Source organism: Cherax quadricarinatus, chromosome 82, assembly GCF_038502225.1.
Source record: "Cherax quadricarinatus isolate ZL_2023a chromosome 82, ASM3850222v1, whole genome shotgun sequence".
Lineage (NCBI taxonomy): Eukaryota > Metazoa > Arthropoda > Malacostraca > Decapoda > Parastacidae > Cherax > Cherax quadricarinatus.
Genome location: NC_091373.1, coordinates 18069644 through 18095760, shown reverse-complemented (window position 1 = coordinate 18095760; position 26117 = coordinate 18069644). Strand labels below are relative to the sequence as shown.

Genomic DNA, 26117 nt, shown 5'->3' with positions numbered 1-26117 from the left:
ATTTTTTTAAACTATCCCATCCCTCTTCAACCTCCCACTACCCATAATTGCACTAGCCCATCTTTCTGCCAATAGTTGCTTATATCTTACCCTAACTTCCTCCTCCTTTAGTTTAAAACGTTTCACCTCTCTCTTACTTTTGCCATTTTCCTTTTGTCCCATTTACCTCTTACTCTTAACTGTAGCTACAACTAGACTATGATCCGATATATCCATTGCCCCTCTATAAACATGTACGGTACTTCTTGAAGCCTATCCAGGTTCCTTGCATTTTTTTGCCCTTGATTGTGCAAATGACAAAAAGCAGAGGATATAGAAGTACTGGTGGTAGTGTCAGAGACAGATGCAGGACCTTTTTATCATAAAAATAAATTGTAACAACCAGACTAATGCACAGTGTATATGTACTAGATCTTTTTTTCAACACACCGGCCATATTCCACCAAGGCAGGGCGGCCCAAAAAGAAAAACGAAAGTTTCTCTTTTAAATTTAGTAATTTATACGGGAGAAGGGGTTACTAGCCCCTTGCTCCCAGCATTTTAGTCGCCTCTTACAACATGCATGGCTTACGGAGGAAGAATTCTGTTCCACTTCCCCATGGAGATAAGAGGAAATAAACAAGAATAAGAACTAGAAAGAAAATAGAAGAAAACCCAGATGGGTGTGTATATATATGCTTGTACATGTATGTGTAGTGTGACCTAAGTGTAAGTAGAAGTAGCAAGACGTACATGCAAGATTTCAGGTACGTCTTGCTACTTCTACTTACACTTAGGTCACACTACACATACATGTACAAGCATATATATACACACCCATCTGGGTTTTCTTCTATTTTCTTTCTAGTTCTTATTCTTGTTTATTTCCTCTTATCTCCATGGGGAAGTGGAACAGAATTCTTCCTCCGTAAGCCATGCGTGTTGTAGGAGGCGACTAAAATGCCGGGAGCAAGGGGCTAGTAACCCCTTCTCCTGTACAAAATACTAAATTTAAAAAGAGAAACTTTGGTTTTTCTTTTTGGGCCACCCTACCTTGGTGGGATACGGCCGGTTTGTTGAAAGAAAAGAAAAAGAAGAACTAGAAAGAAAATAGAAGAATACTCAGAGGAGTGTGTATATATATGCTTGTATATGTATGTGTAGTGTGACCTAAGAGCAAGTAGAAGTAGCAAGATATACCTGAAATCTTGCATGTTTATGAGACAGACAAAAGACACTAGCAATCCTACCATCATGTAAAACAATTACAGGTTTTCGTTGTTCAGTCACTTGGCAGGATGGTAGTACCTCCCTGGGCGGTTGCTGTTTACCAACCTACTACCTAGGTATTTACTAGAAACAGGTATAAAAAGGCATCATGTGAGTAACCATTAGACATTTCATTTTCTAGTCAGTTCAGTTCTGATCAAGGTTCCAGGACCAAAATATTTTCTAACATGCTCTAGTGGTTACTCACATGTCTTTTCAGACCAAATTTTTGGTATCAGTTATGAAGGTTTATACCATGTTAGGTAGTGTAGTCACATTATGTTAAGTTTTCCCCTCAAGGAAGGCTTCTTGATGCTGATAAGGGGCTCTTGATATAGGGAACTGGATCTGTGCTTCAATTCCCTGAATTAAACCTGAACACCTTCCATCCCCCCCACAGGTGCTGTATAATCCTAGGGGTTTAGTGCTTCCCCCTTGATTATAATAATAATAATACGTTAAGTTTTATCTCATTAAAACCCGGATTATGCAAATGGAAGGAAGCAAAGGATATATGTCTTATGGAGTCTCAGTTTATATGTTAACATTATCACAGTATCCTCACATTTTAGTCCAGATGATGCAAAGAATATAAACACACTGTATGACTTGATTAGTATGCAGGTAACAGCTAACTTTGTCATATCTGTTGGGAAGACCTGTGATTTCTATGGTGATAAACAGGTTATATGTATAAATGACATGTGCTGTAATGGACCTATCAGCACCAAACAAAAGCATTGATCATAGTAATGCCAGAAGATCATTCCTTCACTTACTAATTTAATTATTTTTCGCCCTCTACTGCCTTTTAGCTATATAAATAAATGGTTTAGAAAGCTGACAGTTGTCTCATGTCTTTTAGGTATTTTTCCCTCAATTTACTCCATACAGAATGATAATGCAAAATTATAATAAGTTGCAAGGTTAGTGGATGAGTTTGGGAGAGTGGATAAAGGTAGAAAGTTGAAAGTGAGCATAGATAAGAGTAAGGTGATGAGGGTATCAAACGATTTAGATAGAGAAAAATTGGATATCACATTGGAGGGAGGGAGTATAGAAGAAGTGAATGTTTTCAGATATTTGAGAGATGACTTGTCAGCAGATGGGTTAATGAAGGATAAAATTAACCATAGAATTGATGAAAAAAAAAAGGTGAGTGGTGCGTTGAGGTATCTGTTGAGACAAAGAACGTTATCCATGGAGGCAAAAAAGGGGAATGTACGAGAATATAGTGGTACCAACACTCTTATATGAGTTTGAAGCATGGGTTGTGAATGCTGCAGCAAGGAGGAGGCTGGAGGCAGTGGAGATGTCGTGTCTAAGGGCAATGTGTGGTGTAAATATTATGCAGAGAATTAGTAGTATGGAAATTAGGAGGAGGTGTGAAGTTACTAAAAGTATTAGCCAGAGGGCTGAAGAGTGGTTGTTGAGGTGGTTTGGTCATTTAGAGAGAATGTAACAAAGTAGAATGACTTGGAGATTGTATAAATTTGTAGGGAAAGGAAGGCGGGGTGGGGTTCGTCCTAGGACAGGTTGGAGGGAGGGGGTAAGGGAGGTTCTCGTGGGTGAGAGGCTTGGACTTCCAGGAAGCATGCATGAGCGTATTAGAAGTGAATGGAGACAAATGGTTTTTGGGACCTGATTAGCTGTTAGAGAGTGAGCAGGGTAATATTTTGTGAAGGGTTTCAGGAAATTAGTTAGCTAGACTTGAGTCCTGGATTTTAAAGGAGTTTGGGATATCTGAGTGCCTCTGCAAAGACAGTGATTATGTATGAATGATGGTGAAAGTGTTGAATAATGATGAACGCTTTTTCTTTCTTTTTCGGTTATCCTGCCCCTGTGGGAAACTGCCGATGTGTTAAAAAAATAAAAATTAGACCGTCATGTAGTAAAAATGTACTAATGGGTCACATCTTAATTGATAGTCTTCTGTATCAGATCATCATCTAGGAGAGAGTAAAAGTAAGAAATGCAGAATACTAGAAGTATGGTATCAGTGGGGAAAAAAGAAGTGATGGTGAATGAAGTAAAGAAGGGAACAATTAGTGAGTGATGTGGGTAACCCATGTGAAAAGATGGGCCAGAGTAAGAGAAAGTGATGAGGAGGAAGTTGAGGAGGTATAGTGTGAGTTAATAGTGCAGCAAAGGTTTGTTGATACAGTAAGGTAGGTTCAGGAGGCAAGAGGAATGAGTGGTGGAACTATGAGGTTAAAAGGAATGGTAATAGAGAAAAGTTAGTTTATGAATGGTTTTTACAATATAAAAATGATATAAGGAAGGCAGTTGATATTAAATAAGAAAAAAGACTTAAAAGTGGTGAGGGGCATAAAAAAGAGAGGAGAGGTGAGGCTGGGTAAATCTTCATCAACAGCTTTTGCTGATGATAACAGTTTTGAATATGAATAATAAAATATACATACTGACACAAATGTGAATAAAACATGGCATGAAGTTTATAGCATTTACTGAGAAGTCATTTTGTCCACTGGATTTATCCATTAACCCTTAAACTGTCCAAACGTAGATTTACGTTTGCACGCATAGCGCTCCGAACGTAAATCAGCATTTTATTTTTAATTCCTTCAAATTTGGCACAATAGGCCTGAGTCTCCTTGACACGAGAGAATGGGTCTGCGCCCTAAGTGTGCACAGTATGAAAAAATTCACTGACGCTGGGGTACCGCGTGGTAGCACCAGTTAGTTTCAGCTCCATCTTGGGTTAACATCATGGCAAACCCCCGTGAATCACTCACGCCTCGGCGTATTAACACTACTATTCTTGGAAAGTGTAACAGAATGCAAGGTTAGTGAATTTGACACCGATATAGCCACTAATGTTCAAGGAATTAGTGAAACTGTTGATGATAACCCAGATGACTCTCAGCCCATCACCTCTGGGGTGGCCAGTATGGACAGTATGGCCATACCAGACCCTCAGCTAAGTACCTCTGGGGTTGCTTGTGTTATTACACAAAGGCAACTTCGCAAGAGGAAATTATCATTTTCCAAGCGTTGTGGTGACGACGATAATGAAAGTGTTATAAGTGACGATGATGAAATAAATTTTATGCCCATAGAGAATTCGTCAAGTGACAGTGATTATCATTATTCCCCAGTGAAACGTACTTTTAGGCATCGTAATCTACGTTCAGGCAGTGTGCCATATGTAGTCGGTGGCAAGGATTGTGGCAGGTCAAGATCCAAAACCTCAGCTAGTGAAAGTGATAATGATCGTGAAGGTGAATATGCTGGGATGGAGGAAGAGGAGGTTGGTGGCATGATGCCTGGGCCTTGTGGCGCGGTGGGTGGGCAGACAAAGGACCACCCGGCACCCTCTCAACCATGTGCTGCCTCCTCTCCTGTCCCCCCTCCTGCTCCCCCATGCCCCAGGTCTACCCTGCACCATCTGATCGTGAATGGAAATAACAGAAAGTATACCATTCATGCCACATCCTTTCAATTTTGATGCCAGTGGAAGTGGTATCATGCCACACTGTCCCATGACAAATGACTATTTTCATCTATACTTTGATGAACCGATAATAAATCTGATTGTTACCCAGACCAACATGTATTACCAGTATACAATGGACCACATAGATGTTCAGAATCGTTACAGCTGTGCAGGTGGAAAGATACAACTGTGGCTGAAATGTATTTTTTCCTTGGTACAATCATGCTTATGCCACACATGTATAAGAACAATATAGCACACTGCTGGTCCACAGACCACTTCATCAGCACTCCAGTCTTCTGTGACCACCTCCCCTGCAACAGATTCACTCCGTTGCTACGAACGTTGCACTTCTCAGATAGGAATACGCCAAACCAATATGACCTCCTATACAAAATCAGGTAATTGTTTATGTATGTGAAGCAAAAATTCAGTGCCTACTTTTATCCATTCAAGAATATTGTTGTTGACAAGTCCTTGATTCTGTTCAAGGGACGATTGTCATTCAAACAATATATAGCAAACAAACGTAATCGCTTTGATATAAAACTCTTTGTAATGTGTGACTGTGAGACTGGTCTTGTGTTGGATGTCATTATCTATACAGGGAAAAACACACTTGACGATACCAGGCATACAAGCCCTGGTATACAAGCCCTATGCTCGCTGATTTCCTACATGTGAACAATACTGATATATGTGGAACAGTGAGAAGAAGTAGAAAACACATGCCAAGGTTCACTGGAGGAATTGTAGTGCAAGTGTTTTATGCCAGTGACATCATGGCACTAACATGGCATGACAAACGGGACGTGACATTGCTGTCAACCATCCACAGAAATGAGATGGTACAAACAGACAGACTGAGCAAGTACAATAATGAACCTATTATCAAGCCAGCTGCTGTCATCGACTATACGAACAATATGCAACGAGTCGACAAGTGTGACATGATGATAGGGTTTGTTGACTGTGTGCGTAGGGGTCGCAAGTGGTTTATAAAAGTGTTTTTCCACCTTGTAGACATTGCAATGTTCAGTGCCTTCAACATGTACAAAATGAAGACAGGGAAGTGACAACAATATGCGGAATTCACCCTCAATGTCATCAAGCAGATAGCGAAAAAGTATGGTACCACACCTATACCTGTCACTCCAGAGTGACCTGTCACTCCACAAGAAGAGGAGGAAGTGCCCGACCAAATAATCCCTAACTGTCACTGCCTGATACCATTACCATCTACTCCAAAGAAGAAGTACTCTCAGAAAAAGTGTGTTGTGTGTGCTTACACTAAACAGTGACCCCAAGTGCGAAAAGACACATGATTCATGTGTCAGCAATGTGGGGTGGCACTCTGTATGAATCCATGCTTCTTGGAGTATCATACAGTGGTGGACTTCTAGAAACATAACTGGGACCTGTCAATACCTTGTATATATATATAAACAATAATATGTGATTGAACCAGGTGTACAAATTCATCTGTCAGTGTGAATATGTTTGTTTGTGACAGTATGATTACTAATTCAGTACCAAACATTTGTGTCTCAACAAGAATTGGCTATGAAATCAAAAGATGTGCAACAAAACATTATTATCATGCCATGAAAAAACACAAAATAGAAAAGAATTGGAAAAAATGATAAATGCTTATTGTTTCTGCAAGAGGCAGCGCTCCATGTTGCCGACACCTCATCATTTAGCAAGAACTTTGCAGGCTTATAACTCATTAAGTACTGGTCCTAAAAATTTTTTTTTCTATTATATTCATAAAAATGCGCTCTTCATTTAAAAAAAAAATTATTTTTTAAAATATTCGGAGCGCTGCGTGAGTGAACATAGATCTATGTTTGGACAGTTTAAGGGTTAAAGTTCTTGGTAGACGAAACATCACTTGTGTTTTATTTACCAAAGAAACATTTTTACAAGAAAAAATATGGTAAGGAAATGAAAATTGTAAATGGATTTGGCAGTTAAGAATGAAAGAATTGAGATGTTAGATAGAGATATTGAAAGGGTGGTAGTGAGCTTGTGCATAGGGCAGGGTGAGTGTGGAGCAAGTGAGTGGCAGTGGGCAGGTTGAACAAGTGAAAAAACACTGGGACATGGATGAACTTAAGACTGAGATGCTGAAAGTAGCTGATAAAATAGTTTTGAAATATTTGCTGTATTTGCTTAACAAATATAGGAAAGAAGGGTAATACCTAGGTATTGGTAGAGTATGCAGTGTTGCCTTGTATAAGGGAAAAAAAAAGACAAAACATGTGAGCAGCACTTTAACATTGTGTCACTAACTTTAAAAGAATGTTAAGGAGAATTTATATGTATTCTTGCTTTTGGGATAGTTACCATTGTTTGCTCCTTCACTTTTTATTAGACTCTTAGTGCCAGCCAGGAACAAAGGTAACATTTGATCTTGTGAACATATTTGCTTTAAATATAATACATACTCAGATTTCATACCTAAAGTGAATATAGCAGTAATAAATATTTTAACTTCACAGATGACCAACAATTTTCCTGGTGGATTATCAGAAGATTCAGGAATGAACCATGAACCTAGCCTAGATGATGTTCATAGATCCTCTACATCATCAGCGCAGGAAATGATGGAGATACAGAAAATTCAGAACTCTCTAATGTCTGAGATTGAAGCACAGGGCTCATCATCAGTTGCAGGACCTGGATCATTACCCCCATATACTGCAGTACCTGTGAGTTATCTTGTAATGTACCTACACATACACAAACAGGAGCAATTTTATGTAAAGCTACAAATTTATTTTTGTAATGTTTCAACACACCAGCTGTCTCCCACCAAGGCAGTGTGACCTAAAAGAAAAAAAAATGAAGCTTTTCTTTCTACATATAGTAATTTATACAGGAGAAGGAGTTACTAGCCCCTTGCTCCCAGCATTTTAGTCACCTCTTACAGCATGCATGGCTTATGTTGGAAAGATTCTTCTCCACTTTCCCTTGGAGTAAAGCTACAAATATTATCTTTATTTATACTTAAGAGCCAAAATATTATACTTGAATTTGTTTCCACCAGTGTTCCACAACATGACATGATTCAGTAAACTTAATTATTATGTTTAGTCAACATTATAGTACTTTAGAATGCTCTTTAATTTTACTTAGTGTCAGGAATCACATTGTCCCAATAATATACAAAAAAGTAAAGTTTGTCCAGTAAATAATCACAGATGTAGTGGACTTGAGCATTTTATAATTTTAAAATGATATACAGTGGACCCCCGCATAACGATCACCTCCGAATGCGACCAATTATGTAAGTGTATTTATGTAAGTGCGTTTGTACGTGTATGTTTGGGGGTCTGAAATGGACTAATCTACTTCACAATATTCCTTATGGGAACAAATTCGGTCAGTACTGGCACCTGAACATACTTCTGGAGAGAAAAAATATCGTTAACCAGGGGTCCACTGTATAGGAAAAAATTTACTTCCGTAAGGAGTTAAGATGTTAAGAAACAAGTCAGTTAAAAACTGTTGTACTGTATTAGTAAGTTTGCTGATAGGTTCCTCCACAAAAAAATATTTTTTTCATTCTTCTCAGCACTATATTATTTTTTTTCTTGTTACAGTCTGTCCAGTCACATGGGAGTTACCCACCTCCTTACACCCAACGAATACGTTTTCCAAGTGCTGGTCCAGCTGGGGGTCCAGGTGGAGGTACTAATATTGGAGGGCACATGAGTCCTGCAAGTATGATGAGGCCCAGTACTCAACAGTTTGCACCTGGAAGTCCAACAGTGCCCTCTCGACCAACTATGAATAACCAAGTATGTTTATAATTTATTCTGTACGATCACATTGGGCCCACATTGTATATTCAGTTTATTCATATTTGTTTTTCTTAATAACCCCTCTGTTATTTGGGATGCTCCATTAAATTTTTGTGTCTCTTTTTAAATAGTCATTACCTGAACCTTGTGGTGAGCAGGTGCTAGGTGAGACCAGCACAAATAACTAAAATTAGGTTGTCATGCCACTTGCATAGCATGCAGATTGCATCTCACCTCTTCTTATATATACTTTTCCAGCCATCAGCATCGAGTTTAGCTGGACAAGTGTGGGCCAGTTTGTATCAGTTATAACTATTTCCTGGTTCTCTCTGGTTGGTCATTCATTTTGCTTAGCACATAGGATTTGTGTTGGCTATAATGACTTGTACAGATTGCTTATTGTCAGGTTGGGCTGGCTTACTCAGTGCAGGGACTCTGTGTGCTTAAGTATGATGATATGCAGTGATCTGAAGCATCAACAGGTAGATTATAGGCAGATCCTCTGAACTGTGATTATGCTATGTTCTTGAACATTCCAGTTCCTTAACCCTTTCACTGTTGAGACCCCTGCTCACAAACTTATGATGGAGAATCTTTTCCCGATGGTAATGACACCAAAAGTACAAAATTTGATGGAAAACTTGTGGAATTATGCTCTTGTGAAGTTAGCGGTCTCGGTGATTTATACACATTGGCAATTTTGCCCACTTTGAGCCCTATTTTTGGCCATTTCCATTGTTCCAGTCAACCAGACTCATAGGTATTTCACTAGAACTCCATTTGTTCTATCAGTTGAGTAAAAAAAACCACCCATTTACCGATTTCAATTACCCAAAAGATGCCAGTTTCAGAATAGGGTCCAAATAAACAGTGCAGATATCCCTGGCACTAAAATAACATTTTCTCTGTTCATTAGTCACGTCTCCAGGCACCTCTTATATTACTCTTGCTTTCCATTTTGAATTTTTTATTCACACAAGATGAGCCTCACCCATGGCCAGACCAGAGAGTAGAGAAACTCTCGAAACTCTTCAGAGATATATCAAAGGTACTGTTATGCAGACTACTGCATTATTGTAATAATTGTATAAATAATGTCAACCCAATCATGACTGCTTATTAGACTGGCCAGTTGGACACACATTGGACTGTGACATCATTTTTTTTTTTTTTTTTCAACAAGTCGGCCGTCTCCCACCGAGGCAGGGTGACCCAAAAAAGAAAGAAAATCCCCAAAAAGAAAATACTTTCATCATCATTCAACACTTTCACCACACTCACACATTATCACTGCTTTTGCAGAGGTGCTCAGAATACAACAGTTTAGAAGCATATACGTATAAAGATACACAACATATCCCTCCAAACTGCCAATATCCCAAACCCCTCCTTCAAAGTGCAGGCATTGTACTTCCCATTTCCAGGACTCAAGTCCGACTATATGAAAATAACCAGTTTCCCTGAATCCCTTCACTAAATATTACCCTGCTCACACTCCAACAGATCGTCAGGTCCCAAGTATCATTCGTCTCCATTCACTCCTATCTAACACGCTCATGCACGCTTGCTGGAAGTCCAAGCCCCTTGCCCACAAAACCTCCTTTACCCCCTCTTTCCAACCCTTTCGAGGACGACCCCTACCCCTCCTTCCTTCCCCTATAGATTTATATGCTTTCCATGTCATTCTACTTTGATCCATTCTCTCTAAATGACCAAACCACCTCAACAACCCCTCTTCTGCCCTCTGACTAATGCTTTTATTAACTCCGCACCTTCTCCTAATTTCCACACTCCGAATTTTCTGCATAATATTTACACCACACATTGCCCTTAGACAGGACATCTCCACTGCCTCCAACCGTCTCCTCGCTGCTGCATTTACCACCCAAGCTTCACATCCATATAAGAGTGTTGGTACTACTATACTTTCATACATTCCCTTCTTTGCCTCCATAGATAACGTTTTTTGACTCCACATATACCTCAACGCACCACTCACTTTTTTCCCTCATCAGTTCTATGATTAACCTCATCCTTCATAAACCCATCCGCCGACACGTCAACGCCCAAGTATCTGAAAACATTCACTTCTTCCATACTCCTCCTCCCCAATTTGATATCCAATTTTTCTTTATCTAAATCATTTGATACCCTCATCACCTTACTCTTTTCTATGTTCACTTTCAACTTTCTACCTTTACACACATTCTCAAACTCATCCACTAAGCTTTGCAATTTTTCTTTAGAATCTCCCATAAGCACAGTATCATCAGCAAAAAGTAACTGTGTCAATTCCCATTTTGAATTTGATTCCCCATAATTTAATCCCACCCCTCTCCCTAACACCCTAGCATTTACTTCCTTTACAACCCCATCTATAAATATATTAAACAACCATGGTGACATTACACATCCCTGTCTAAGACCTACTTTTACCGGGAAGTATTCTCCCTCTCTTCTACATACCCTAACCTGAGCCTCACTATCCTCATAAAAGCTCTTTACAGCATTTAGTAACTTACCACCTATTCCATATACTTGCAACATCTGCCACATTGATCCTCTATCCACTCTATCATATGCCTTTTCTAAATCCATAAATGCAATAAAAACTTCCCTACCTTTATCTAAATACTGTTCATATATATGCTTCAATGTAAACACTTGATCTACACATCCCCTACCCACTCTTGAAGCCTCCCTGCTCATCCACAATCCTACATTCTGTCTTACCTCTAATTCTTTCAATTATAACCCTACCATATACTTTTCCTGGTATACTCAGTAAACTTATTCCTCTATAATTTTTACAATCTCTTTTGTCCCCTTTCCCTTTATATAAAGGGACTATACATGCTCTCTGCCAATCCCTAGGTACCTTCCCCTCTTTCATACATTTATTAAACAAAAGTACCAACCACTCCAACACTATATCCCCCCCTGCTTTTAACATTTCTGTCATGATCCCATCAGTTCCAGCTGCTTTACCCCCTTTCATTCTACGTAATGCCTCACGTACCTCCACCACACTTACAATCTGCTCTTCTTCACTCCTAAAAGATGGTATACCTCCCTGGCCAGTGCATGAAATTACTGCCTCCCTTTCTTCCTCAACATTTAAAAGTTCTTAATATAATATAGGGTACAAGGTGAATAGTATTTATTTGTAGAAAGTCAAGTGTGGTATGTATGGTAGCCCATCTGGCCAACCCACCTGCACATAATATACTAGACATTTAAAGCACTCTAGAGTGATAAAATGCATATACAGTACACTCATTACTTACCTTAAAGTATTTGTAGTCTTAATGTAGGTGAGAGGTGAGTAAACGAGATAAAAACAAATAAATGAGAGAGAGAGAGAATGAGTAAATGAGAGAGGACAGAGCCACAGAGTATGTAAATAAACAGACGAATGTGGTTGGTGGGTTGATACATGCTCATTTCTACATTTGTAAAGCTTATGTCTTAATATAAACACCTTACATTGTGTAGAAATTGTCTCCACGTTGGTACAGTGGAAAATGTATGTATAGCAACACTTCCATTTAGGTAGTAGGTTGGTAGACAGCAACCACCCAGGGAGATACTACCATCCTGCCAGATGACTGTGAAACAGAAACCTGTAGCTGTTTTACATGATGGTAGGATTGCTGGTGTCTTTTTTTTTGTCTCATAAACATGCTGGATAACACGTATATCTTGCTACTTCTACTTACACTTTCATCACACTACACAAGCACGCACATCATATATATACATACACACATCTAGGTTTTTCTTCTTTTTCTTATTAATCCGTGATTTGACCAGTAACAAAACTGCAAAAGAAATCATTTGTGCAGTAACTTATTATATAAACCACAACGAAGAATATGTAAAAAATATAGATGAATTCAGGCGGTGGAACATTTTCACTTTTAAGGGTATTACAGATTCAAATGTATTTCTTTATTAATAGTTCTTGTTCTTGTTTTTTCTCCCCTCTATTGTCCACGGGGAAGTGGAAAAGAATCTTTCCTCCATAAGCCGTGCGTGTCGTATGAGGCGACTGAAATGCTGGGAGCAATGGGCTAGTAACCCCTTCTCCTGTACACACTTACTAAAAATGAGAAGAAGAAAAACTTTATAAAACTGGGATGCTTGAATGTGTGTGGATGTAGTGCGGATGATAAGAAACAGATGATTGCTGATGTTATGAATGAAAAAAAATTGGATATCCTGGCCCTAAGCGAAATGAAGCTGAAGAGGGTAGGCGAGTTTCAGTGGGGAGAAATTAATGGGATTAAGCCAGGAGTATCTGAGAGAGTTAGAGCTAAGGAAGGGGTAGCAATCAGTTATGGAAGGAGAAGAGGGAATATAAATGTGTAAATTCAAGGATTATGTGGATTAAAATAAGGGTCGGATGTGAAAAGTGTATGCACCAGGAGAAGAGAGGAGTGTAGAGGAGAGAGAGAGATTTTGGGAGATGTTAAGCGAATGCATAGGAACCTTCGAACCAAGTGAGAAAGTAATTTTGGTAGGGGACCTAAATGCTAAAGTAGAAGAAACATTTAGAGAGGGTGTGGTAGGTAAGTTTGGGGTGCCAGGTGTAAATGAAAATGGGGGGGGCCTTTGATTGTACTTTGTATAGAAAGGGATTTAGTTATAGGTAATACGTATTTCAAGAAAAAGAGGATAAATATGTATACAAGATATGATGTAGGGCAAAATGACAGTACAGTAGGGCCCTGCTTTACGGCGTTCCGCTAATACGGTCATTTCAGATTTTAACCAAAACTCGCTATACGGCTCCCCCCACCTGACTTTCTAATAGGGTCACCGTGCCCCACCCGGTTTGTTTACATTCTCTGTGAGATCCGTAAGCACTAAGTCTCTCCATTATGTCTGGAAACTCCAAAATTTCAAGTGTTTTTAAAAGTTAATTCATATTTTATATATACTCTGATATTTATACTTATGTATACCTGTACCTAAATAAACTTACACACTGTGCTGGCGTGCAGGTACACATTAAAATCAGTAAGAGTGTCTTATGGCTCAAGACGTCATATTAGTAATGATAGTAATAATCACCGAGTCTCACTTAAATGTCGTATATTACGTTAATATACACATTTTCATTAATCCCTCCATGATATTTTTTTGAAAATTATATAATAAACACAATACATAGCATAAAAAGATGATAAATACACTCCACAGTAGAATAAATAAACATAAATATGAGATGTGGTAGCCAGACGACTTGCACAAATGATGCCATATTAGAAATGATAATAATAATAATAATAATAATCACCGAGTCTCATTAAATGTCGTATATTACGTTAATATACACATTTTCATTAATCCATCCACGATATTTTTTTCAAAATTATATAATAAACATGATACATAGCATAAAAAGATGATAATTAGACTCCACAGTAGAATAAATAAACATAAATATGAGATGTCGTAGCCAGTAACTTGTACAAGTGACGGCAAAAATAACATTTTCTCTAGTCTAACATAAGAGAAAATGTGTTACTGGGGGTAACTGTAGAAAATTATTCCTTTCATATGCATGGAAGTTTATTCAGGTATACACAAATACAGTTACATAGACTATCATACATAACAGCATATGTGTAGAGAACCTAGGATAACCCAAAAAAGTCAGACAGAGTGACTTATTTCCATTGCCTTCACTCAGACCGTCATTTCTTCTAAAAATGGTGTTACATGAGAATGGGAGTGTTCTTTATTTATTCTACCGTATCAATGTAGAGACAACTTGTACACAGTGTAACTTGTACACAAACCAGACATGTACACTTTGTTTGTTTACAAAACACGTTCACCTGGTTTGTTTACACAACTCTGCATCTGTCCTCCCTCATGTACTTATTCTCTCTCTCTCTCTCTCTCATTTATTCGTTTTATCCCGTTTACTCACCCCTGACCCTACATTAAGACTACAAATATTTTAAGGTAAGTAATGAGTGAACTGTATATGCATTTTATCGCTCTGGGATGCTTAAATATCATAGAATAGTATGTGTGGGTGGGTTGGCCTGGTATGGTAGCCCAGCTGACTACCATACATACCACACTTGATTTCTTACAATAAATACTACTTGTCTCACCCTAGATTAAAACTACAAATATTTTAATTAAGGTAAGTAATGAGTAAACTGTATATGCATTTTATCGCTCTGGGATGCTTAAATGTAATAGAATATTATGTGTAGGTGGGGTGGCCTGGTATGGTAGCCCAGTTGACTACCATACATACCACACTTGATTTCTTACTATAAACACTACTTGTCTCACCATAGATTAAGACTACAAATATTTTAATTAAGGTAAGTAATGAGTAAACTGTATATGCATTTTATCACTCTGGGATGCTTAAATGTAATAGAATATTATGTGTAGGTGGGGTGGCCTGGTATGGTAGCCCGGCTGACTACCAAACATACCAAACTTGATTTCTTAAAATAAATACTACTTGTCTCACCCTAGATTAAGACTATAAATATTTTAAGGTAAGTAATGAGTGCACTACGTGTGTATTGTACTTTTTTATTGTTTTCTGATGCCTAGTTCTATTGCTAACTTAATATATGTTAGTGTAAACTTGTTATCTAGTATTTGTATGCATTTATAAGGGGAAAAAAAGAGGATTCCACTTTACGGCGATTTCCGTTTTACGGCGGTAGCCTGGAACCAAACCAGCCGTATAAGTGGGGCCCTACTGTAGTTTGTTGGACTATGTATTGGTAGATAAAAGACTTGAGTAGACTTCAGGATGTACATGATTATAGTGGGGCCACAGATATATCAGATCACTTTTTAGTTGTAGCTACAGTGAGAGTAAAAGGTAGATGGGACACAAGGAAAATAGAAGCAGCAAGTAAGAGAGAGGTAAAGGTGTATAAACTAAAAGAGGAGGCAGTTAGGGTAAGATATAAACAACTAGTGGAGGATAGATGGGCTAGTGAGAGTATAGGCAATGGGGTTGAAGATGTATGGGGTAGGTTTAAGAATGTAGTGTTAGAGTGTTCAGCAGAAGTTTATGGTTACAGGAGAATGGGTGCGGGAGGGAAGAAGAGCGATTGGTGGAATGATGCTGTAAAGAAAGTAATAAGGGAGAAAAAGTTAGCATATGAGAGATTTTTACAAAGTAGAAGTGATGCAAGGAGGGAAGAGCATATGGAGAGAAAAAGAGAAGTTAAGAGAGTGGTGAAGCAATGTAAAAAGAGAGCAAATGAGAGTGGGTGAGATGTTATCAGCAAATTTTGTTGAAAATAAGAAAAAGTTTTGGAGTGAGATTAATAAGTTGAGGAAGCCTAGGGAACAAATGGATTTGACAGTTTAAAATAGGAGAGGAGAGTTATTAAATGGAGAGTTAGAGGTATCGGAAAGATGAGGGGAATATTTTGAGGAATTGTTAAATGTTGATGAAGATAAGGAAGCTGTGATTTCATGTATAGGGCAAGGAGGAATAACATCTTGTAGGATTGAGGAAGAGCCAGTTGTGAGTGTGAGGGAAGTTTGTGAGGCAGTGGGAAGAATGAAAGGGGGTAAGGCAGCTGGGATTGATGGGATGAAGATAGAAATGTTGAAAGCAGGTGGGGATATAGTTTTGGAGTGGTTGGTGCTATTATTTAATAAATGTATGGAAGAAGGTAAAGTACCAAGGGATTGGGAGAGAGCATGCATAGTTCCTTTGTATAAAGGCAAACGGGATAAAAGAGAGTGCAAAATTTATAGGGGAATAAGTCTGTTGAATATACCTGGTAAAGTGTATGGTAGAGTCGTTTTTGAAATAATTAAGAGTAAGACAGAGAGTAGGATAGGAGATGAACAAGGAGGCTTCAGGAACGGTAGGGGGTGTGTAGACCAAGTGTTTATAGTGAAACATATAGGTGAACAGTATTTAGATAAGGCTAAAGAGGTTTTTGTGGCATTTATGGATTTGGAAAAGGCATATGAACAGGGTGGATAGGGGGGCAATGTGACAGATGCTGCAGGTGTATGGTATAAGAGGTAGGCTACTGAAAGCAGTGAAGAGTTTTTACAAGGATAGTGAGGCTCAGGTTAGAGTATGTAGGAGAGAGGGAGATTATTTCCCAGTAAAAGTAGGCCTTAGACAGGGATGTGTGATGTCACCTTGGCTGTTCAATATATTTATAGATGGGGTTGTAAGAGAAGTGAATGCGAGGGTCTTGGCAAGAGGTATGAAGTTAAAAGATAAAGAATCAAACACAAAGTGGGAGTTGTCACAATTGCTCTTTGCTGATGACACTGTGCTTTTGGGAGATTCTGAAGAGAAATTGTAGAGGTTGGTAGATGAATTTGGTAGAGTATGTAAAAGAAGAGAATTAAAAGTGAATATAGGAAAGAATAAGGTGATGAGGATAACAAAAAGATTAGGTGATGAAAGATTGAATATCAGATTGGGGGGAGAGAGTATGGAGGAGGTGAATGTATTCATATATTTAGGAGTGGACTTGTCAGCAGATGGGTCTATGAAGGATGAGGTGAATCAGAATTGATGAGGGAAAAAGGGTGAGTGGTGCACTTAGGAGTCTGTGGAGACAAAGAACTTTGCCCATAGAAGCAAAGAGGGGAATGTATGAGAGTATCGTTATACCAACACTCCTATATGAGTGTGAAGCATGGGTGATGAATGTTGCAGCGAGGAGAAGGCTGGAGGCAGTGGAGATGTCGTGTCTGCAGGCAGTGTGTGTTGTGAATATAATGCAGAGAATTTGTAGTTTGGAAATTAGGAGAAGGTGTGGGATTACCAAAACTATTATCCAGAGGACTGAGGAGGGGTTGTTGAGGTGGTTTGGACATGCAGAGAGAATGGAATAAACCAGAATGATTAGAGAGTGTATAAATCTGTAGTGGAGGGAAGGTGGGGTAGGGGTTGGCATAGGAAAGGTTGTTGGAGGGAGGGGGTAAAGGAGGTTTTGTGTGCGAGGGGCATAGACTTTCAGCAAGCATGCGTGAGCGTATTTGATAGGAGTGAATGGAGGCAAATGGTTTTTAATACTTGACGTGCTGTTGAAGTGTGAACAAAGTAATATTTATGAAGGGATTCAGGAAACTGGCTGGCCGAACTTGAGTCCTGGAGATGGGAAGTAAAGTGTCTGTACTCTGAAGGATGGGTGTTAATGCTGCAGTTTCATAACTGTAGTGTAAAGCACCCCTCTGGCAAGACAGTGATGGAGTGAATGATGATGAAAGTTTTTCTTTTTTGGGCCACCCTGCCTTGGTGGGCATCAGCTGATGTGTGAATAAAATAAAATAACTTCCATTCTCATGGATGCTCTGAGTGAAGGCATACGAAAGGAATAATTTTATACAGTTACCCCCAGTAATACTATTGTGTAGACATTTTCTTTGGTGTTGAACTATAGAAAACGTTCTTCTTTCCGACACTCCAACAGGACAACTGGAAAAATATCTCACATTTATATTAATTTATTCTACTGTGGGGTGTATTTATCATGTTTACATGTTATGTAGCATGTTTATTATATAATTTTGAAAAAAAAATTTGTAGATGGATTAAGCAAAATGTCTATATTAACATTTTATACGACATTTAATGCGCCTCAGAATGAGTATTTTTGTGTTATTATTATCATTATTAATATGGCATCTTCAAGACTAATAAGACACTCTTAGTGATTTTAATGTGTACCTGCATGTGAGCACAGTGTGTAAGTTTATTTAGGTACAGTTACACAAGTATAATTATCAGAGTATATATAAAATATGAAATACCTAATGCACTTGAAATTTTAGAGAGTTTCAAGACATAATTTAGAGTTATGTTCATGGAGAAAGTAAACAAACCAGGTGTGGCGCAGTGACTATATTAGAAAGTCAGGTGGGGGGAGCCGTATAGCGAGTTTTGGTTATAATTTGAAATGTCCATATTAGCAGAACACCATAAGGTGAAACTCCATAAAGTGGGGCCCTACTGTATATGTGTACAATATTTTCGTAACCCCTTGACTGTTGCAACCCCAAATCCTGAGGTGTCTCCTGGTGTCGCAAAATTTCCAAAAAAGAAAAAAAATATTTGTTCTTATGAAGTGATAGAGAATCTTTTCCCGATTGTAATGACATCAAAAGAATGAAATTTGATGGAAAACTGACAGAATTATGCTCTCACGAAGTTAGCAACCTCGGTGATAATTACAAATCGGCGCTTTTGCCCACTTTGCGCCCTATTTTCGGCTAATTCCAGTGTTCCAGTCCACCAAACTCATAGCTATTTCTTTAGAACTCCACTTTTTCTATCGACTGAGTACAAGAAACTGCCCATTCACCGATTTCAACTACCCAATAACGTGGTCAGAATTTTGCAATTTATCCAATTTCATGAAAATTAAAAAATATGACAATTTCAAAATAGGGTCCAGAATGAACAATGCAGACATTCCTGGCTCTAAAATAACATTTTCTTTGTCCATCAGGCACGTTTACAGGCCCCTCTGATATTACTCTTGCTTTCTATTTTGAATTTTTATTCAAACAAAAAAATGGAAGATTTACTGTTATGCAGATTACTGTAATATTGTAATAATTTATAAATAATGTCAACCCATTCATGACTGCATATTAGAATGGATACTTGGACATTTATTGGAAAATGACATCATTTGGTTACTTTTGAACATTGGCAAAAATCAAACATTTCCCCTACTTTGAGCTCCATGTCAAGGTTCTTTTCATAGTAAAACCAATCAATATCACCACTATTTCTATAATATGTTTTCCATTCAATCTAATGAGACCAAGAAAACGAGAATACAACCATAAATACTATATGAAAATAGACCACAAAGTCGGCATTTTAATTAAAAAAAATGGCCAGCGTTTATTTTTTCTCATTATGCACTGCGTGCTGCAGGATTTTTTTATATAGTGCACACTGACTACACAGACCCATTCTCTCACATGTGGGCCTACCAGCTTTCTCCTGCTTGATTTGAAGCCGCTAGAATTTATGAGTATATATACATCAAAAACGGTGGCTCTTAGACGTATATATATGACCAAAACAGTCAGAGGGTTAAATATTTTATCCAAGGTTAAATTTACATCATGTACTTTTATGTACCCATACATGTGGACCACCTAGACCATTATAAAAAAAAAATATAGAATATGTCCCCAAAACCTAAATAAAACACATATTTACATAAAGCTCTTGAGGGAAGCATGTGTTTGACACAATTACAGTATATTCCATAAAAAAATTGGGCATGTGCTCCTTTCAGAGAAAATGGATATTGCTAATACAGTGCTATGGCTATTATTTCTTTTATTTTTTAGACATCCAGACTTTTACTCTTATTCCTCTTCTTAACACATTAAGTACTGTATTCCTTTTTATGCCATGGTTAATATCGAGAAACAAGATAAGGTGATAAAAAAATATAGCAAAGACAGATAGAGTAATAAAAAAGATAGTCAAAACAAGAGTAGGTGAGTGTAAAGTGAGGTGGCAGTGGTGCTGAGTCACCCAGTTGTGCTTTACTTCGGTCTCTCTTGAGACAACGTGTAGTGAACATGTATTTGTAGTTACTCATGATTTTCATGTACGTATTAAATCTGTGTTTCTTGACCAGTCTCTACCAAATAAATATGAGCTGACTCACGAAATCATAATGATACGATTGCAAACAAACTGTACCACAGGCGGTGATTGAACTTGTTGTGAGTGAGTCATAAAATTCCAGGCCAGTGCATAAGCCACCAGGCCAGCTGGCTACAGTGGTTTATGCGCTGGCATGGAGTTTTATGACTCACTTGCCACGAGTTCAATCCCCACCCATGGTATGGTTTAAATGTGAGCTGTGTATACATATATAAAGTGACCATACACAAAGTATGAATACATTGGGTTAAAAACTAACCCAGGAAAAAATAATTCAACCTTAGCAATAACATAAATATAAAATACGTACCTGAGAACATCGTAAAATATTGTACTGCCTCCACCACTGCCTCGTATTTTTATATAATTTCTTTCTTCAATTCTTTCGTGCTTCTCAGTTTCTTTACCAAAATTTATTTGGGCCCATGGTTAATTATGTAGCAGTCACAGTCAATCAACAAGCACCAAACACAATGAATTATTGTGAAATGTTTGGAAGAGCGCAGAGGATAATACTCACTCCAGCATAAACAAAGCCATACTGACTGACGATGCCTCTACCACCCACTGCTTCAACCCTCGTATTTATTATTATTATTATTATTATTATTATTATTATTATTATTATTATTATTATTATTATTATTATTATTATTATTATTATTATTATTATTAGCAGTCATGAATGAGTTGACATTATTTATACTGTAGTTTAATAAATAATGAACAAACAAAACACTCACCACTCGTAAGGCAGACGAACTCTGATGACTTGTGATGATTAAAAAAATTTAAATTATAATTCTTTATTTCTCTATTGATATTACATGCAGTTACTGATGACAGTTGAATGGAGATGATTATATGGAGTGTAACTGCATGGCATGAGACATACTTTCACCACCACACAAACAGCAATGACCGACTCGCACAGTGGCTGGAGACTGACTGACTGAGTGAGTGGCGGGTTGGAGGGCTGGCTGCCAGTTGTTATTATTATTATTGTTATTATTAATAACATGTATTATTATTAACATGTATGTATTTAATAACATGTTATAAATAATAATAGTACATATTATTAATAACATGTATGTTATTAAATACCATTGCCTCAATCACTGCCTCTACCACTCCAGTCACACTCAGTCTACAAGCACCAAACACAATGAATTATTGTGAAATGTTTGGAAGAGCAGGGAGACTAATGTTTACTCCAGCATAAACACAGTCACACTGACGATGTGTCAACCACTCCCTCGTATTTTTGTACAATTTCCTTCTTCAATTATATCATATTTATTATTATTATTATTATTATTATTATTATTATTGTTATTATTATTATTATTATTATTATTATTATTATTATTATTATTATTATTATTATTATTATTACTATTGTTATTATTAGCTGTAGCAGAAATGTTTAATTCTTTGCAGTGTTCAAGAGTAAACACATGATGTCACCATCTAATATCTGTCCGAATAGCCATTCCAATATGCAGTCATGAATGGGTTTACATTATTTATACTGTAGTTTAATAGCAAATAATGAACAAACAAAACACTCACCACACTGAGTGGTGGGAGGGCTGGCTGCCAGTTGCGGGGGTCGGAGGGAGGGTAGTAGGGACTCGCAGGTGGCGGGAAACTTAAATATGATTTGGCGGCTGGGAATTTGGTGGCTGGGAATTTGGCAGTTGGGAATTCGCGAATGTGTGAAGGCCATGAAAGTTGAAAACTTTCTGTATATATACCTGTATATATATATTATTATATAGACCTGTATATATATATTATTTATTATTAACACACTGGCTGATTCCCACCAAGGCAGGGTGGCCCGAAAAAGAAAAACTTTCACCATCATTCACTCCATCACTGTCTTGCCAGAAGGGTGCTTTACACTCCTTCAGAGTGCAGGCACTGTACTTCCCATCTCCAGGACTTAAGTCTGGCCTGCCGGTTTCCCTGAATCCCTTCATAAATGCTACTTTGCTCACACTCCAACAGCACATCAAGTATTAAAAACCATTTGTCTCCATTCACTCCTATCAAACACGCTCACGCATGCCCGCTGGAAGTCCAAGCCCCTCGCACACAAAATCTCCTGTACCCCCTCCCTCCACCCTTTCCTAGGCCTACCCCTACCCCGCCTTCCTTCCACTACAGACTGATACACTCTTGAAGTCATTCTGTTTTGCTCCATTCTCTCTATATGTCCAAACCACCTCAACAACCCTTCCTCAGCCCTCTGGACAACAGTTTTGGTAATCCCGCACCTCCTCCTAACTTCCAAACTATGAATTCTCTGCATCATATTCACACCACACATGTATGTATATATGTGTGATGTGTATATTTCGCCTGCTCTTGCGAATTCCTTGCACATATATATATATTTTTTTTTTCAACAAGTTGGCCGTCTCCCACCGAGGCAGGGTGACCCAAAACAGAAGAAAATCCCCCAAAAAGAAAATACTTTCTTCATCATTCAACACTTTCACCACCCTCACACATTATCACTGCTTTTGCAGAGGTGCTCAGAATACAACAGTTTAGAAGCATATACGTATAAAGATACACAACATATCCCTCCAAACTGCCAATATCCCAAACCCCTCCTTTAAAGTGCAGGCATTGTACTTCCCATTTCCAGGACTCAAGTCCTACTATATGAAAATAACCGGTTTCCCTGAATCCCTTCACTAAATATTACCCTGCTCACACTCCAACAGATCGTCAGGTCCCAAGTATCATTCGTCTCCAGTCACTCCTATCTAACACGCTCATGCACGCTTGCTGGAAGTCCAAGCCCCTCGCCCACAAAACCTCCTTTACCCCCTCTTTCCAACCCTTTCGAGGATGACCCCTGCCCCTCCTTCCTTCCCCTATAGATTTATATGCTTTCCATGTCATTCTACTTTGATCCATTCTCTCTAAATGACCAAACCACCTCAACAACCCCTCTTCTGCCCTCTGACTAATACTTTTATTATCTCCACACCTTCTCCTAATTTCCACACTCCGAATTTTCTGCATAATATTTACACCACACATTGCCCTTAGACAGGACATCTCCACTGCCTCCAACCGTCTTCTCGCTGCTGCATTTACCACCCAAGCTTCACATCCATATAAGAGTGTTGGTACTACTATACTTTCATACATTCCCTTCTTTGCCTCCATAGATAACGTTTTTTGACTCCACATATACCTCAACGCACCACTCACCTTTTTTCCCTCATCAATTTTATGATTAACCTCATCCTTCATAAATCCATCCGCCGACACGTCAACTCCCAAGTATCTGAAAACATTCACTTCTTCCATACTCCTCCTCCCCAATTTGATATCCAATTTTTCTTTATCTAAATCATTTGATACCCTCATCACCTTACTCTTTTCTATGTTCACTTTCAACTTTCTACCTTTACACACATTCTCAAACTCATCCACTAAGCTTTGCAATTTTTCTTTAGAATCTCCCATAAGCACAGTATCATCAGCAAAAAGTAACTGTGTCAATTCCCATTTTGAATTTGATTCCCCATAATTTAATCCCACCCCTCTCCCGAGCACCCTAGCATTTACTTCTTTTACAACCCCATCTATGAATATATTAAACAACCATGGTGACATTACACATCCCTGTCTAAGACCTACTTTTACCGGGAAGTAATCTCCCTCTCTTCTACACACCCTAACCTGAGCCTCACTATCCTCATAAAAGCTCTATACAGCATTTAGTAACTTACCACCTATTCCATATACTTGCAACATCTGCCACATTGCTCCTCTATCCACTCTATCATATGCCTTTTCTAAATCCATAAATGCAATAAAATATATATAAATATATATATATATATATATATATATATATATATATATATATATATATATATATATATATATATATATATATATATATATATATATATATATATATATATATATATATATATATATATATATACATGTATATATATATATATATATATATATATATATATATATATATATATATATATATATATATATATATATATATATATATATATATTATATATATATATATATATATATATATATATATATATATATATACATGTATGTATATATATATATATATATATATATATATATATATATATATTATATATATGTATATATATATATAATATATATATATATCTTTCTTCTTTCTTTCAACACACCGGCTGTATCCCACCAAGGCGGGGTGGCCCAAAAGGAAAAACGAAAGTTTCTCCTTTTACATTTAGTAATATATACAGGAGAAGAGGTTACTAGCCCCTTGCTCCCGGCATTTTAGTCGCCTCTTACAACACGCATGGCTTACGGAGGAAGAATTCTGTTCCACTTCCCCATGGAGATAAGAGGAAATAAACAAGAATAAGAACTAGAAAGAAAATAGAAGAAAACCCAGAGGGGTGTGTATATATGTGCTTGTACATGTATGTGTAGTGTGACCTAAGTGTAAGTAGAAGTAGCAAGACGTACCTGAAATCTTGCATGTTCATGAGACAGAAAAAAGGACACCAGCAATCCTACCATCATGTAAAACAATTACAGGCTTTCGTTTTACACTCACTTGGCAGGACGGTAGTACCTCCCTGGGCGGTTGCTGTCTACCAACCTACTACCTAGGATATATATATATATATATATATTTTATTTTTATTATCACACTGGCCGATTCCCACCAAGGCAGGGTGGCCCGAAAAAGAAAAACTTTCACCATCATTCACTCCATCACTGTCTTGCCAGAAGGGTGCTTTACACTACAGTTTTTAAACTGCAACATTAACACCCCTCCTTCAGAGTGCAGGCACTGTACTTCCCATCTCCAGGACTCAAGTCCGGCCTGCCGGTTTCCCTGAACCCCTTCATAAATGTTACTTTGCTCACACTCCAACAGCACGTCAAGTATTAAAAACCATTTGTCTCCATTCACTCCTATCAAACACGCTCATGCATGCCTGCTGGAAGTCCAAGCCCCTCGCACACAAAACCTCCTTTACCCCCTCCCTCCAACCTTTCCTAGGCCGACCCCTACCCCGCCTTCCTTCCACTACAGACTGATACACTCTTGAAGTTATTCTGTTTCGCTCCATTCTCTCCACATGTCCGAACCTCCTCAACAACCCTTCCTCAGCCCTCTGGACAACAGTTTTGGTAATCCCGCACCTCCTCCTAACTTCCAAACTGCGAATTCTCTGTATTATATTCACACCACACATTGCTCTCAGACATGACATCTCCACTGCCTCCAGCCTTCTCCTCGCTGCAACATTCATCACCCATGCTTCACACCCATATAAGAGCGTTGGTAAAACTATACTCTCATACATTTCCCTCTTTGCCTCCAAGGACAAAGTTCTTTGTCTCCACAGACTCCTAAGTGCACCACTCACCCTTTTCCCCTCATCAATTCTATGATTCACTTCATCTTTCATAGACCCATCCGCTGACACGTCCACTCCCAAATATCTGAATACATTCACCTCCTCCATACTCTCTCCCTCCCTCTCATCACCTAATCTTTTTGTTATCCTCATAACCTTACTCTTTCCTGTATTCACTTTCAATTTTCTTCTTTTGCACACCCTACCAAATTCATCCACCAATCTCTGCAACTTCTCTTCAGAATCTCCCAAGAGCACAGTGTCATCAGCAAAGAGCAACTGTGACAACTCCCACTTTATGTGTGATTCTTTATCTTTTAATTCCACGCCTCTTGCCAAGACCCTCGCATTCACTTCTCTTACAACCCCGTCTATAAATATATTAAAGAACCACGGTGACATCACACATCCTTGTCTAAGGCCTACTTTTACTGGGAAATAATTTCCCTCTTTCCTACATAGTCTAACTTGAGCCTCACTATCCTCGTAAAAACTCTTCA

At 38.1% G+C, this 26117-nt stretch overlaps 1 protein-coding gene across 9 annotated transcripts in view; it reads left to right on the top strand.

Annotated features, from left to right (window-relative positions):
• LOC128702897 (nuclear receptor coactivator 1) overlaps window positions 1–26117 on the top strand; it is an 852422-nt gene that overhangs the window by 621710 nt on the left and 204595 nt on the right. For all 9 annotated transcript variants that reach the window (XM_070102622.1, XM_070102623.1, XM_070102624.1 and 6 more), the window contains exons 15-16: window positions 7210–7419; window positions 8314–8511. In XM_070102622.1, the coding sequence (XP_069958723.1) occupies window positions 7210–7419; window positions 8314–8511 (408 nt within the window). The remainder of the gene's footprint in view (window positions 1–7209; window positions 7420–8313; window positions 8512–26117) is intronic.